This window comes from Triticum dicoccoides, chromosome 3A (genome assembly GCF_002162155.2).
Source record: "Triticum dicoccoides isolate Atlit2015 ecotype Zavitan chromosome 3A, WEW_v2.0, whole genome shotgun sequence".
Taxonomy (NCBI): Eukaryota; Viridiplantae; Streptophyta; class Magnoliopsida; order Poales; family Poaceae; genus Triticum; species Triticum dicoccoides.
In genome coordinates, this window is record NC_041384.1 from 125,399,056 (window position 1) to 125,416,351 (window position 17,296).

At 46.2% G+C, this 17,296-nt stretch overlaps 1 protein-coding gene across 2 annotated transcripts; it reads right to left on the minus strand.

The window, feature by feature from the left end:
* Window positions 1-8,988: 8,988 nt before the first annotated feature.
* On the minus strand, window positions 8,989-16,982 carry LOC119267537. Of its 2 annotated transcripts, none has more exons than XM_037548936.1 (8): window positions 16,838-16,982; window positions 11,953-12,245; window positions 11,808-11,877; window positions 11,561-11,616; window positions 10,187-10,262; window positions 10,063-10,099; window positions 9,594-9,708; window positions 8,989-9,360 (listed from the first exon to the last, which is right to left on the minus strand). In XM_037548936.1, exons 2-8 carry the CDS (start codon window positions 12,234-12,236, stop codon window positions 9,168-9,170), a joined length of 831 nt encoding a protein of 276 aa, XP_037404833.1. In that variant the 5' UTR covers window positions 12,237-12,245; window positions 16,838-16,982; the 3' UTR covers window positions 8,989-9,167. The 2 variants fall into 2 exon arrangements, with proteins under 2 accessions (XP_037404833.1, XP_037404832.1); XM_037548935.1 differs by lacking the exon at window positions 16,838-16,982 and adding an exon at window positions 12,541-12,611.
* Between the last annotated feature and the right edge of the window lie 314 nt (window positions 16,983-17,296).

Below are 17,296 nucleotides of genomic sequence, written 5' to 3' on the forward strand. Positions count from 1 at the left end.
GAAACACTGGGGCTACTTTCCCGGATGTTTCCCCCCTTCACCGGTATCACCTCGTACCGCGTTAGTGGCACACCTAGCATCACGCCTTGTCATGTCATGCATTTGTTTGCGATATATTTATTGTTCCTTCCCCCTCTTCTCTGCTAGACACCGAGACCGACGCTGCTGCTACCCAGTACGACTACGGAGTTGACGACCCCTCTCTCTTGCCAGAGCAACCAGGCAAGCCCCCCCTTTGATCACCAGATATCGCCTACTCTTCTCTATACTGCTTGCATTAGAGTAGTGTAGCATGTTACTGCTTTCCGTTATTCCTATCCTGATGCATAGCCTATCCTTGCTACTATGTTGTTACCATTACCTGCTATCCTACTGCTTAGTATAGGATGCTAGTGTTCCATCAGTGGCCCTACACTCTTGTCCGTCTGCCATGCTATACTACTGGGCCGTGATCACTTCGGGAGGTGATCACGGGCATATACTATATACTTTACACAGTTACATTACCTGTGGTACTGTTCGGAGTTGGGGGCTGAAGGGGCAGGTGGCTCCATCCCGGTAGAGGTGGGCCTGGGTTCCCGACGGCCCCCGACTGTTGCTTTGAGGCGGAGCGACAAGGCAGGTTGAGACCACCTAGGAGAGAGGTGGGCCTGGCCCTTGTCGGCGTTCGCAGATACTTAACACATTTAATGAGATCTTGGTATTTGATCTGAGTCTGGCTACTGGCCTATATGCACTAACCATCTACGCGGGGACAGTTATGGGCACTCGACGTCGTGGTATCAGCCGAAGCCTTCGTGATGTCAGCAACGGAGCTGCGCGCGCTGGATTGGACTGGAACGCCTACTAGGCTAGGTCTGCTTCCGGCCGCCCACGCAACGTGCAGGTGTGCTAAGGGCGATGGGCCCAGACCCCTGGGCGCTTAGGTTTAGACCGGCGTGCTGACCTCTCTGTTGGCCTAGGTGGGGCTGCGATGTGTTGATCTTCCGAGGCCGGGCATGACCCAGAAAAGTGTGTTCGGCCAAATGGGATCGAGCGTGTTGGGTTATGTGGTGCACCCCTGCAGGGAAGTTAATCTATTCGAATAGCCGTGATCTTCGGTAACAGGACGACTTGGAGTTGTACCTTGGCCTTATGACAACTAGAACCGGATACTTAATAAAATACACCCTTCAAAGTGCCAGATACAACCGGTGATCGCTCTCTCATAGGGCGACGAGGGGAGGATCATCGGTTAGGACTATGTTATGCGATGCTACTTGGAGGACTTCAGTCTACTCTCTTCTACATGCTGCAAGATGGAGGTGGCCAGAAGCGTAGTCTTCGACAGGATTAGCTATCCCCTTCTTATTCTAGCATTCTGCAGTTCAGTCCACATATGATACCCTTATTCCATTTGATACCCATGCATATGTAGTGTAGGTCCTTGCTTGCGAGTACTTTGGATGAGTACTCACGGTTGCTTTCTCCCCCTTTTTCCCCCTTTCCTTTCTTTCTGGTTGTCGCAACCAGATGCTGGAGTCCAGGAGCCAGACGCCACCGTTGATGACGACTACTACTACTCGGGAGGTGCCTACTACTACGTGCAGCCCGCTGACGGCGACCAGGAGTAGTTTAGGAGGATCCCAGGCAGGAGGCATGCGCCTCTTTCGATCTGTATCCCAGTTTGTGTTAGCCTTCTTAAGGCAGACTTGTTTAACTTATGTCTATACTCAGATATTGTTGCTTCTGCTGACTCGTCTATGATCGAGCTCTTGTATTCGAGCCCTCGAGGCCCCTGGCTTGTAATATGATGCTTGTATGACTTATTTTATTTGTAGAGTTGTGTTGTGATATCCTCCCGTGAGTCCCTGGTCTTGATCGTACACGTTTGCGTGTATGATTAGTGTACGATTAAATCGGGGGTGTCACACTTAGGTCCGTGGTAAATTACTCACGCTTCATCGGAAGGGTGGCAAGGTTGATGTAGAGGACCTCCGTGATCGAATCCCCCTCCGACGGAGTGCCGGAAAAGGCCCCAAGATGGGATCTCATGAGAACAGAAGCTTGCGGCAGCGGAAAAGTATTTTTGATGTGTCCTATGGTGTGGGGGAAATATTTGGGTATTTATAGTGCTCGAGTTAGGGTTGGAAGGTCTCCGAGGGCCCCACAAGCCAAGGGGGCGCGCCCCTAGGGCTTGTGGCCTCCTTGTAGGTCTTCTGGCCTCCTCCCGAAGCTTCCTAGGTTTCTTCTATTCCAAGAAAAATCATCGTAAAGTTCTATTCCGTTTGGACTCCGTTTGATATTGATTTTCTGTAAAAGCCAAAAACAAGGAAAAAACAGCAACTGGCACTAGGCACTAGGTTAATAGGTTAGTCCCAAAAATAATATAAAATAACATATTGGTATATATAAAACATCCAAAATAGATAATATAATAGCATGGAACAATAAAAAATTATAGATACATTGGATACGTATCACCGGCGGGCAGCTTGGTGAGGCCACCAGATTAGATTATGTGTGTTGATGCGAGGTCAGGTCACATCATCAAGCTTGTAGGTGTAGCGACTATGGTTGCCAAGAAGGTGGCTTTGGGTTGATCCATGTATTTATTTTTGCTCGATTCTATTGAATATAATAAAATGGTTGTGTGCATCGCTTGATGCAGAGGCCGACGGTTTGCTAATCATGTAGGAGTTGTTGGATTTCTCTAAAGAGGAAGGGTGATGTAGCCTACCAACAGAAAGTATTTCCGTTAGTTAAGAACCAAGATTTATCGAACTAGTAGGAGTCTACAACCTAACAAGATAAGCGGCACTGCATACAAACAAAACAAATGCTTCCACCCAACTTGGCAAGGGGGTTATCAATCGCCTAGTATTGATAGTTACAAGTTAAAAGAAAATAATGATAGATGGTGATAACAACAACATCAAAATAGTAAAGAGAGCAATAGAGCGACGCAAATAATAATGGAGAATAGATGATACATCTCCAACGTATCTATAATTTTTTATTGTTCCATGCTATTATATTATCCATCTTGGATGTTTTATATGCATTATTATGCTATTTTATATCATTGTTTTGGGGTCTAACTTATTAACCTAGTGCTAGTGCTAGTTGCTGTTTTTGCCTTTACAGAAAATCAATACCAAATGAAGTCCAAATAGAACAAAACTTTTTGAGGATTTTTTAGGACCATAAGACACCCAGGAACCTTCAGGAGGAGGCCGGAAGGGCCACAAGTGAGCCACAAGCTCACCAGGCGCGCCCTAGGGGGCGCCCTATGAGCTTGTGGGCCCCCAGGCCCCTCTAATCCTAATCTCAACTCTATAAATACCAAATATTCCCCTTATACTGATACTTTTCAGTCGCTGCAAGCTTCTGTCCTTGTGAGATCCCATCTTGGGGCCTTTTTTGGTACTCCACCGGAGGGGGATTCGATCACGGAGGGCTTCTACACCAACCTTGCTACCCTTCCGATGATGTGTGAGTAGTTTACCACAGACCTACGGGTCCATAGCTAGTAGCTAGATGGCTTCTTCTCTCTCTTTGATCTTCAATACAATGTTCTCCTCGATGTTCTTGGAGATCTATTCGATGTAATCTTCTTTGGCGGTGCGTTTGTTGAGATCTAATGAATTGTGGATTTATGATCAGATTATCCATGAATATTATTTGAGTCTTCTCTGACTCTTTTATGCATGATTAAGATAGATTTGTATTTCTCTTCGATATATTGATTTGGTTTGGCCAACTAGGTTTATTTCCTTGCAACGGAAGAGGTGCTTTGTAATGGGTTCAATCTTGCAGTGTCCTCACTCCCAGAAAGGGTAGCGGGGTATTTGTATTGTTGCCATTAAGGATAAAAAGGTGGGGTTTATTCATATTGACTAGATCTATCCCTCTACATCATGCCATCTTGCTTAAGGCGTTACTTCCTTCTTGTTAACTTAATACACTAGATGCATGTTGGATAGTGGTCGATGTGTGGAGTAATAGTAGTAGATGCAGGCAGGAGTCGGTCTACTTGTGAGGGACGTGGTGCCTATATTCATGATCATTGCCTTAGATATCATCATGACTTTGCGCTTTTCTATCAATTGCTCAACAGTAATTTCTTTACCCACCGTATGCATTCTTTCGAGAGAGAAGGCTCTAGTGAAAACTATGGCCCCCGGGTCTATCTTTTTATCATATTATTTTTAGATCTATAAAACCAAAAACCCCAAAATACCTTGCTGCAATTTATTTACCTTTACTTTATTTTGCACTTTTATTTATATTTTATACCTATCTCTATCAAATCTCATCCTTGCAAGTAACCGTGAAGGGATTGACAACCCCTTTATCGTGTTGGGTGCAAGTATTTTTTGTGTGTAGGTGCAACCATTGGTGACTTGTGTGTTCCTCCTACTGGATTGATACTTTGGTTCTCAAACTAAGGGAAATACTTATCTCTACTTTGCTGCATCACCCTTTCCTCTTTAAGGGAAAAACCAATGCAAGCTCAAGAAGTAGCAATAGACCCAGGGCCCATAGGTTCACTAGTGATTTCGCTTGAAAGAAGGTAATGGCATGGTAAACAAATTATTGTTCGCAATTGACAGATAAGCAACATTCATAACTATGATCATTCATGGCATAATCTTGTATAGGCATTACGTCCATGACAAGTAGACCATTAAACTTACTGACCTCTACTATTATTACTCCACCCCAAGACCGATATCTTGCATGCATCTCAAAGTATTAAGTTTGCAAGAAACAAAGTAACGCAATAAGCAATATGACATGATGTAGGCAGAAAGAAACCTAGCAATAAGGTCAATCCCCATCGTTTTATCCTTAGTAGCACACATCACGTGCCTTCTCCGCATTCTGTCACTAGCATAAAGATTATCGTGAGGCTGAACCCACTACTATGCACCACTCCCTCTAAAGAATTACCCATCTATCTTTGCCAGAGAAGACAAATAACTCGAAAAGCATACATAGATACTCAATCATACAACAAAGAAATTTCAAAAGATTCAATTATATTCAATGAACAATCTGATCATAAATACATAAATTATCGAACCCCAACAAACACACAATAAGAATTATACCGGATTGATCTCAGAGGAGATCGTTGTACTGAAGATCCAAGAGAGAGAGAGGGGGGGAGCCATCTAGCTACTATATGGACCTGTATGTCCTGAAGGAACTACTCACACATCATCATGGAGGCAGCAAGATTGATGAAGATGGCACCCCAATGGTTTCCCCCTTCGGCAGAGCTCCGGAACAAGCTCCAGACGGGATCGCTTCGGAACAGAGGGTTGCGTCGGTGATAAAAATTTCTCGTCTGTCTCTTTGAGAGTTTCGGGAACATTGAGAATTTATAGGCTAGGAATTATGTCAAACAGAGCAGCATGGGCTCCACAAGCCCGGGTGGCGCAACAAGGGGGTAGGCCATGCCCCTGGGCTTGTGGTCCCCTCGTCCATCTTCTAGTCTTCTTCCGAAGCTTCTAGGGTATCTTATTTTCCATAAAAAACCATCGTAAAATTCCATCGTGTTTGGACCTCCCTAGATATGGTTTTTTCTGCGAAACCAGAAACAAGCAAAAAATAGGAACTGACACTGGGCACTAAATTAATAAGTATTCAAAAAATAATATAAAAAGTATACAAAAGTGATAATATAATAGCATTTAACAATAAAAAATTATAGATGCGTTGGAGACGTATCAGAGTTATCCTCCTTTCCAAAAAAGTAAAAGACAACACCGGATCAAAGAAATTAAATTCATTGTGTCGGGGAACATGTAAGAGTTGTATCTCCACTAACATAAAACTCGTCTCTCGTTTTTCTTTAATTTCTATGCCACCTTAGCATTTTGCATATGAAATGGTGCTAAGAGCCAAATATTAGGAGTTGCATACGAAACCGTGCTAGACCTCTCACACTGGCACTATTATAAGGGTAGCCTATATTGCCGCCTAAGCAAAAAAATATGATGTGTGAGAGAGTTCTAGCATCATATTATGATACAATATCATAACCCATCAAGCAGTAAAATATTTTAAGAAATAAATCCTAGTCATAACTTTTTTTGAGGATTTTACAAATGAATTAATGAAATGACAATATGATACTACTTTATGATAATACTCACTCTGATAGGTTTTATACCATTTTGGTCATTTTATTATTTTTAACTTATATTTGCTATGGTTTTACTTGATAACTAACAATATAAAATGCTCCTTTGAGTGTCTTTTCTCAATAGAAAAATCGGAGTTCTTTGAAGTCGATGCCATTGTCTCGATTTTTGCATCTTGACTTTTCCTCGAGCCTTCAATGAAATGGCTATAAACGACCAAACCTACATAATTTAGGCTAAACCCACATATCTTGAAAATCTCCATGAGCCGCCATCAGTAAGAAACCTAAGACTGTTGGAGGCATTGTGACAACCTTGCCCGGGACACATCCTTGCAAGACAAACTGTTGAATGATAACTTTGTTGTTGTATTATCCAGGAAGAAGATCGAAAACACAAAAGAGTGAAACATGAAAACCACTGCCCAACTGAAATTCGATCTTACGCTCGTTCTCACCACTTCCTTGATAAGGCGAAGCGTCAGATGATAACCTACCGAATCTAGATCCATCCATCCATCCATCCATCTATGGGAACATTGCAGATTCGTCGATATGTGCAACCTTGGCCATGATTTTTGGTCCCTTCCCACCTCTCCATCTGCCCCTCCGTCATGATGGTGAAGTGGCTACCGGAGACAAGGGACACATGCGAGAAAATGGAGCTTTCCTTCGACAGCTCACAACAATGCCAACATTCACATGTTAAACATTCTTAGATATACTTTCTCTCGTCTTCCTCCTCTAATTCTAGACGGCTAGGGTAAACTCTCCCCTCCAGACTTCACCGGCGAGCCCGTGGGTTCGCCTCCCCTCTGCCTGCCTTTCCGGCAGTCAGTGGCGGGAAGGGGAATCCCGGTGCATTCGCTCTGATTAGTAGTTTAGGTTAGGGTTTTTAGTCTCGCGGGTGCGGCGCTCGGGCGGATGGCGATGCTTCTTTTTTAAGTTTGTCTTTCGGGCTCTGATCCTCGTCGAGTTCGTCCGTCTGGACGTAGTCGAGAAGCTCCAGTGTAGATTACTGCGATCTACTTGGCGCAGTGAGATTAGGGTTTCTCGTCATGTGGCGAGACTTGATGTCAGGTGCTTCAGATCTATGCAAGGGTTTTATGGTGACGATTGCGGCTTTAGGGCGCTGATCCTTAGGGGCACATGCACGAAGACTTCCCGGCTGTCATTGACAAGGTTAAGCCGGCTCTGATAAAGGAGTGGCGACAGCGGCACGTCGGTGGCTCGTTTTGGCAGTATTAGTGGTCGTTTGGCGGTCTTGAAGTCTCATATAATTTACTAGACTCGCTACTTAAGAAAGCAAGTGACTACACCATCGTGAAGGGGATAGTCAACAGGTAATTTCAATCATTATTAACTATATCTCGGCCTATTTAATTAGTTCGTTATTTCCTGATAACAACTATTTAATAACTCATTTATTCATTTTCTTTGTCGGCGGGGCAGGGCTTGGGCAAAGTTCATCAGGGCCACTCCAGGCGCATGGAAACAAAAGCTGAAATGATAGCGACCCAAAGTAAGTAATTAAGTAGTACTAGCTAGCTGCCATCTCTTTAATTATCATGCTTGATTAATTATTATCTGATCAAATTCCATTCTCGTAAAGGCCCTGAAGCAGGCGTCGGGGAATGATCTATGTGCATACTACGTTTGCGAGAACATTCGCATAATGGCATCCGAAAGGAGCAAATCTCAAAGACAGGAGTGGGTACGATATCGATTGTCAGAACACTATTCACAAATTTTACACCATTATCGATATCTAGTCACACAACTAATACACATGCATATTGATCTCCTTCTTAACAGTTCAAAGAGGTGCGGGACAAGCTCCTAGCACAGGACCGCATAGAAGCAATTCAAGAGGAAATAGCGGGATTTTTGCTCGACCAGGTCATAAATCCCAAAGGAGAATACTATTACCCGCTACCGCCCCCATGAACCACTTCCAATTGTTAGCGTGCTCCGAAGACACCAATTAGCTAGGCTAATGCCACTGGCTCCGAAGGCACCAATTAGGAGAAATTGTATATATATACATGTGTGTATATATGTGTGAATTAATTAATGGTGGTTGTGTGAGTATATATAATGATCGGTTCTACTAGAAGTTCTATTTATATATATGCATAACGTGTACAATATGTAGTATCGTAAAATACCAGCAAACGAAAAAGAATTAAATGGAAAACATAAAATTAAATGAAAAAGAAATCATAAACCCAAAACCCCCAACATTTTTATACCGGTTGGTGACACCAACCGGTACTAAAGGACTCCCTGCCCCCCAAGCTGGCTCGTGCCACGTGGTTGCCCTTTAGCACCGGTTCGTGTTGAACCGGTACTAAAGGGGGGGCCTTTAGTGCCTATATTTTAGCGTCGGTTACCAAACCGGCACTAAAGGGCCTTACGAACCGGTGCTATTGCCCGGTTCTGCACTAGTGTGTATGTGCGTGTATATGAGCGCTTGTGTCTGTACTGATGCTCAAAAAAAATACTCCCAAGGTAATGTAGAGAGAGAGGGAGAAAGGGAGAGAGAGAGAGAGTTCCTTTCCCATAATACTAATACTCCCAAGGTAATGTAGAGAGAGAGGGAGGGAGAGAGAGAGAGTGGCGAGGAAAACAAAGAGGATAGATAAGGCAGCAGTGCTCGCGCGTGGTGAAACGGTGCATCGGGCCCGTAGGCAGTGCGCGTGTGTAGCAGGCACGCAGGCGACCGGCGCAAGCTTCAGCCGGTCCGCCGGCTCGAAACGTTTTCCTTTCCCATAATACTAATACTCCCAAGGTAATGTAGATAGATAGAGAGAGAGAGAATGCATTATAACTGTACAGAGTTTTGAGGCTTGATGGAAGAAACATAAAGCATACTCCGATTTCAACTCAAGTCTAACAGCAGGTTAAAGCACCAGTATAGCCTTTTTGGGCAAACGTTACTTTAGACAACATGTACTAATAAGAAATAAGAACTCTTAAAGGTAAGCTTGCCTCTGGATGTAAGCTCATGTATAAACAATGGATGGAAGTAAAATCACAGTTCATCATAAGGAGCATTTGTTGGGGCAGGTCCCTCCTGCACTTTAGCCAAGATGTTTCCAGCTGATACTGAGCCTGATCTGATAGCATCAGCTAGCTTCCTTTGCAGTGTCAACAGGCCAATACGTCTTGAGACAACATAGAGAACCGCCAAGGAGAATACGAGGAACCCAATGGTCAGGATGATCCTGGAACAGATAATAGTTAGAAACTGGCATGGCCCAGGCAGTATTGTTGTTACAAAAGCAGAAACTTGTCCTGCAGATGGAAGCCAAATGCTTAGCGCGACAGGAGTTAAACCCATTTGTTCCACTTCTTTTTGTTTGACTATAAAAGGCCAGAACGAAGACTGTACGACCACATTGTAAACGACTGGTAATAAGGTTGGTTCTGAGTTCTACAAAAGATTGATGCTACATACCTATCGAGAACATCTTGTAGTTGCATCGTGGAGAGCATACCACGGGTGCGCATCAGCAAAGAGCGGTGCCCTTGATACTCACCTTCAGCCTTTCGGAGAACACTTGTCGATTCATCTGCATAAAAAGATTAAAATTAGCTAGCAACTTGACCTTGATAGGTCTGGAAATGTGTTAAAATGGCAGAAAAGGATTAGTTATTCATAAGGAAAACTTGAAGCACATGACTGCCATGGTTCCTTAGTACTCCAAGTTTTCCATAACAGTAAATGAACACCAGACTTAAATGTTTACTTCGGACGAAAGTTTCATTCAATTTGCTGCACAAGCTAGTGATCCATTTCTGTTCATAGCCAAGATCCTTTCTCAGGATGAGTGAGTGAGTAATTATCATCAGGTTCCTCATACGCTTAAATGTACAGATCCTTACAAGCGAGCATCGGGCACAGGCTTAATCACAGGAAAACTTACCAAAAGTTGACAAGGTATTAGCACTTCTTTCCACTTCCTGTCAAAACATCTGTAATAAATTACTTCTGAACTTACGACCAGAAAATCATTAGCATATGAGATACTCCTACGGAGGCGTGCTAACCTGAACCATCAACTGCCGAGACCTACGGAGGCTCTCAGTAATACTTTCTGCAGCGGATGTCATCCCAGCCTTTGTCCTACATCATTTAGAAGGTTCATGTTCATTGTATAAACAGAAATTACAGAATGAAATAACAAATATAGCAGGCGATTCTTTAATTGGTGCAACATTTTGAGGTCATATAAATGAGTTACATCAACACAACGATTTCTAATTTCTTGACCACATTTCATAGTTCAAGGAAAGTTATCTTTATCCCTGTTCTCTCCATATGGTGGTGAACATCACCATGCCAGTCACCCATAGGGATATAACCCTCCATCACTGCACACATCACTGCCAATCTCCAAGCATCCCCAGTGAGTACCACACTGTCTGCATAGAAAGGAGGTGAGATCATGATTGATTAACTATGCGTGGCAGTGGCTGCTGCTGCTGCTATGTCGACACATTCCCAACATGCCAGCTGCCTGTCACACCCTATGCACACCGACTGTCTCAATGACTCCAACTTCCAACCTTGCAACACTCACTGTAGAAGCCAACCATCACACCTGTCTGGTTGCGCCTACTTTGCGAACAAGCTTGTTGATCCCTTTAGCAGCCAAGCTCTTCCTCAAGCACAGGAGTCATTGGCAAATTTGTGTATTTTACCATTTTATATATGTTCTTTTTTAGCATGAGCCTATTTCAATAATTCTTGTTTGGATTCAGTTACTTCAGATTCTCCGTCATTTATCATGGTTAACTGACGTATCCACCTTCAAAAAAGATGTCATCAATTACAGAATTTCTCAATAAAATGGAATAGTATATCTGCATTCTTCTAGGCAAGACATGTGCTTGGGGCGGCATAAATCCTACCAAAATCTTGAGTTTTCTCATACAGTTACTGTTGCTCCCTGCAGTTTAACTGAGCATGACATTCATGGGAGTTCTGCCGGCGATGGGGCGGGCAAGTGAACAGAATAGGATGAAGGAGAAGAAGAGAAGAGGTACATTTTTTTTATTTGCTGCTGATTATTGACTGGATGTCACCATGACAAATATTCCATCATATAAGTTGCCAGTGTGGCAAAACCACCTCCATGTCAGCAGAACCACTAATCCAAACCACTAATGGCCATCTGAGAGAGTTAAATAACCAGTTCCATAATTCAAGGAGTTAAATAGACTTTCTCAATAGTCCGAGTGACGAAAGTAGACCTGTTCCGTTAGAACTGAAAATTCACAGCCTTTGCAGGCCTTCACGAATTCTACACTTGCTATAAATTCCCGTGAAACTGAACAGATCATCAAACGCATTCTACAGCTAACGTCTCAAATATTTCAAAAATATACCAACAATACAAAGACCTCATTTGATCAACTTACTGGAGATTACGCCTCCGAATAGTGGACTCTTCTCCACCTCCCAGAAGAAGCTCCCTCTAGAGAGAGCAAAATTAGAATGTGAGAGCACCTTAAAATTACAGGCAAGCTAGTATTGCTCAGGTAATAAAGTACTTCCTCCTATAAGACGTTTTTGCAAGCTAACATAGCTTGCAAAAATGACTTATATTATGGGACGGAGGGAGTATATCAATTTAATGGAGCATACTCTGAAAAAAAAATCACACACCTCTTCTTGAGCAGCTTTTCCAATGTTCACTTTTGCTTGTAAGTTAGCACTCCTCAGGGTCGCACGCAGCCTGAAAACAAAAAGTCAGATGTATACAAAAACTAAAGATACAAAGCAAATAAAAAGAGCTCTAAGAACAGAATACCGCTGATACTGTTCCTTCCATGATCCTAAGGTTGCCTGTCCAGACTGAACTTCTTCAAAAGTGGGTAGCTGCTCTGCCAGAAGATCAAGCCTGCATTGCAGTGCATTCAGCAATTGCAGTGCATCCTGTGCAGAACCGTTCAACCTAGGAAGAGACATTGCTTCTTCTGTCCCTTTCCCCATCTTCCCACAGAATTCAATTGCAGCAATGCACACCTCAAGCTGTGCAACTGCTTGGCTCCATTCACTTTTCAGGTTTTCAACGGCTTGTGTGACCTCGTCCATCTTTATTATCTGAATAGATCAATTCAGCGGATTTATCATGCTGCTACTAATGAAGCAATAACTTGTTAAATACGAGACTTACAATGAAAACGGAATCAAGCAAGAAACATTCAATTGGACAAACTGACAAACCAGCAGTAAATCCAACTAAGAAATTACACTGCGTTGGGCTCACTTCTTGCTGGTCATCGATTTTACCACCTCAACGTGAGATCTCCGTCCAAATATACGCTTAGCCAAGGGTAGCACAAACCTAATCTGAACTAGAATGTTTAAGAAAAAACTGCTGCTCCAGCTGCAGTACCTAGTGGCTGCAGCAATGGAGCTCCAGACAGATGATTATCGAATTCCAATTTAGGTGGTCCAACTCAACAGCACAGACAAGGGCCATTACCCAATCCAAAATCAAATCTGTCTGCATAAAATCTAAACCAAAGCCCCAAGGTGGTGGGGTGAGAGTCAAACACGCATCTAACAAACTAAACTAAACGATCATAAGTGAACATTTGCATGTCCGTTAGATGAATAATTATACTTTTGGAAAATGATGGATATGGTTACAAACAGCTTGCAGCACCTTTTGAAAAATCAAACCCATCAAGTATCCTAGATTGAACTTTCTGTGGCTTTAACAACCAATCAAGCGTTGATTGATGTCAATGCTTTGCTGTTGCAAGCCGTTGATTGCTTCGGCGAGGTTATGTCTTTTTTCTTTTTTAATATTTGGTTGTGTGCATGGGTGTACTTGGTATCATCTTGGTATTAATATATTACCCCAATAAAAAAATAACAACCAATGAAGTAGCATCACAACAAAATGACAATTAAATGCAGACATCAACTTTGGAACAGAGTTAACTATAAAAAGTTGACCAATAAAATGCATTTTTTGTTTGATTGCCAACAAAATCTCTACAAGGCAATGAAACCACAACCCAATTCAAAATCACGTTGGGTTGTTATATACTCACATTCAACTTTGAAATTTATACATCTTCTTTCACATAAATTTGAGGTCGCTCAATACCCAGTACTCACCAAATTGTGAAATAAATACAAAAGGCCAGCACCTCGTGACTCGTGAACAAGCAACCAATCACATCTGGTAGGACCAAAGACAAAGGAGGGAAGCAGATGATGGTAGGAACCAGATCCCTACCAGGGCGTGGTCTCAGGTTCTAGGGATGGAAGGAGGGATGACGTGGAGGAAGGCGTGGTCGCCGGCGCTGGGGCACCGTCGTTGCGTGCGCGCGCGCGAGAGAGAGAGAGAGAGAGAGCAGGGGCGGCGGCTAGGGTTAGGTCTCCCGGCTCCCTAAGGAAGCCGAGAAAATATGATTGCTTCTTGCTTAATCCCAAAACGGGTCCTTACACGAGTTTATATAATCCTCCTAATAAGACAATTGGGCTAAGCCCCTAATAACGATAAGATAAATTGGGCCACAACTAACTGGGCTAAGCCCCTAATATGCCGGTCATAACATCTCTCCCCGCCTGCACAAACAGCTCATCCTCGAGCTGGAAGGCGGGAAGATCAACGGTCGCCAAAAACCTCCGCGTCAACTGGGGCGGGCTGGTCGCCGAGCCCGGCGGCGGCGGGGTCCTCCTCAACGTAGTCTGCAGCCTCCAGGTAGAAGAGTCGTGGGCAGATGTGGCCTGGTACGTAGGGCTCGTCGCAGTTGAACCACAACCCTTGGCGGCGAGGCTCGAGTTGCTCGGCCGGGGTGAGCCGGCGAAACGGGCGTGCCGCAGCCGCAGCGAGGGGCGCCGCGGAAGCCTGGGCAGGCCGACTATGTGTGGGAACTTCCAGCCAGGGTGGTGGCCCGGGGCGGTGGCGCCTGTTGGATGGCCGCCGCGCGACGCTCGAACGCGCGGGCGTAGTACATGGCCGTCTAGCCTGTGGCTCGCGCATCTCCACGTCCACGCAGATGTGGTCCGGTAGGCCGCCGACGAAGAGCTCAGCCTGCTGACGAGCCGAAACGCCGGGGGCGTGGCACGCCAGTGCCTGGAAGCGGTCGGCGAAGTCTTCCACCGAGGTGAGGAACGGAAGACGGCCAAGCTCCGCCAGACGGCTCCCGCGTATAAGCGGACCGAAGCACAAGAGGCACAAATCGCGGAAGCGCTCCCATGGTGGCATGCCGCCCTCGTCCTGTTCGAGGGCTTAGTACCACGTCTGCGCGGCTCCTCAGAGATGTGGTCGGACGCGAGCGTGAGCTGTCCCCTGAAAAATTGGTCGCATTGGTTGAGCCAATTCAGGGAGTCGACGGTGTCGTCGTAGGTCGTGGACTCTAGCTTGGAGAACCTCGGCGGTGTCTGGACGTGGACGACGGGCGGGTGCGCCTCGTCAGCACGGAGCAGCGAGGATGACGGGGCCGAGTAGGCGGGCATCAGGGTGTCGCCCTGGAACAGGGGGCCGTCGACGCTGGCGAAGGGCTCGGCGGAGCCCAAGGACCCGCCAAACTGCATGGCCGGGTGCGTTGCCGGCGGGGGCAGCACGTGCGGCCCGACCAAGGCCGTCGTGTAGACCAGCTCAAGGGACCCAGCAAGCCAGGCCAGTAACGGAGACGGCGATGGGGGAAACCGAACCTGGTGGATGGGCACCCCCGAGCCCGTCGTCGGGATGCCCAGGGCCCCTGCTGCATGGTGGAGGCGCCGGGGTTCGTCGCTGGTGGCGGCTGCCACGGCAACTGCTGCATGGCGGCGGCGACAGGGGTCGCTGAGGATGGCGGCTGCCACGACGGCGGGGCGGTGGCGAAGGGCATAGGCAGCTGCGGCCCATAGGATCTCGCAAGGAACGTGTAGATGCCCGTGACCGCCTGGGTGAGATCCTGGATGGCAGCCGTCATCTCCTCCGGGGTAAAGACGACGGGGACGGGCGCGGCGGAGGTGACCGGCACCAGCAAGAGCGGAGCGCTGGCCGTGGTGGCCATCGGTGCGGTCGTCGCGGTCGGCGGCGGGAGGGTCGGGGTAGGCGGCGGCGAGGACATGATCGCACCGAAGCTATCTGATACCAAATTGGTAGGAACTGGATCCCTACCAGGGTGTGGTCTCAGGTTGTAGGGGTGGAAGGAGGGATGGCGTGGAGGAAGGTGTGGACGCCGGCGCTGAGGCGCCGTCGTTGCGAGCGCGTGCGAGAGAATGAGAACAGGGCGGCGGCTAGGGTTAGGTCTCCCAGTTCCCTAAGGAAGCCGAGCAAATATGATTGCTTCTTGCTTAATCCCAAAACGGGTCCTTACACGAGTTTATATAATCCTCCTAATAAGATAATTGGGCTAAGCCCCTAATAACGATAAGATAAACTGGGCCACAATTAATTGGACTAAGCCCCTAATATGCCGGTCATAACAGATGAGGTGATCCCTTGATGGGCTCGGCAGCTAATTATAAACTGACGATGTAGGTGGGCGTTGCTGGAACTGAAACCATACCCCACAGGTGTTCCATATTGCTGCAGAGGAGCCTTCTCTTGCGGTTGGCTGCCTGGCTGTCATGGAGCACTAGAGAAAAGATTTCGATGCAGCAGCCACTGATTCGGAGAGGTGGCACTCGACGGTCCTCACAGGTGGCGGATTCAAGATCTGGCGCAGCGGCTGCTGTTGGGTTTAGTCCTACGTTGGTTGTGGGAGACAAATCACGACTTATAAGGGCAACAGTTGCTCCTCCCATAAAGCTAGAATTTTACGGGGAGAGGACCCAAAACAATGCTTGGTGTAGCAGGTCTGTGCTGCCCCGGCAGGCGGCAGCGGCTCCATAATGATAGAAACAGTGTGCTGGGCGAACAAGTATTGGATATTTGCTAAAATGACCCACCTTACTCTGCCACTTGCCTAGAAGGCTTATTTACTTTGACATGGATGAAATACCCCACTTTACTTTGCCCATTTGATAAAATGCCCTATTTCAGTTTTAACAGGTTTCTCGATAATCTGATCTCACACCTCCAATGACCTTGTTGACACTGCCCTCTCTCTACTCTCATTCATTGTGACGGCTGAGCTAGTTTCTCTTCAACTGTAACTCCAAATTGGCTGAAATTTGAACAGCACACTCACATGAATATATATTTGAATGTAGTATGTAGTAGCTTTTTCAGATTTTTCTGCGCAGTGTGAAATTTTGATCGGAATCTGAATATGAATGGACAGAGACTTTAGATTGAAAATTATCTTCCACTAGCATAAAATGAGCTGAAATTGGAACAGCACACTGTTTTCTTTTTTCTTGTAACACCTCGAATTTCCTTTATTCATTCACGATAAACTCAGAAGAACATGCTGCTTTTATGTTAAAAAAAATCAAGTTTTGTGGGCAGTTCCAAAATTTGGCCAAAATCTTAACTTGGGAGATTTTGGCCAATCTGCCATGATTTCTAGAAATTTCGACAGAATTTCGCCACAACTAAACTCAATAAAAAGCTACACAAATGATTGGCGCAATGAAACAACAATCATTTATTTGCATACACAAAAGGAAGCAAGAATATGTTAACATCTCACAAACCCCTCCTCAGTCCGAGACATCCGTTCTAGGGTTACCAAACTGGAGAGGTGCCCGGGAAAAATAAACCACACAAGTGATTCCAAGTGATAGGGGAGAAAACTCACCTCCGCGCCGCTGCGGAGGTCGTCCTCTCGGCGGCACTGCTCACCGGCGCACGCAGGGTCGCGGACGGAGTGGTGCAGATGAAGGAGGGCGCGCGGAGTGGGGTGGAAGCAGGGGCACGACGGAGGGCGGGCGCTAGGGATTCGTCGTTTGTCGTCGCTGGCCGTCGGCGTTGCCTGCCAGGGTCGCGAACGGAGCGACGCGGAGGCAAGTCCGCGCGTTTCGTCGTGCGAGTGAGCGCTGGGGCGGAGAGGGAGGCGAGTACGGTTCGCGCAGCGTCCACCGCCGGCGACGAGAGATGTAACTTAACCAGCGTACGCCAGCCGTCGAGGTGAGCGTGAGAGGGGAAGAGGGTGAGTGTGCGCTGGCCGCAGCGGTGCGCAGCGCAGGGAGCACGAACAGGGGGGGATGCGTGCGGTGGTCCGTCGAGGTACGCCGGTGGCTGATCGATCTGGAATCTG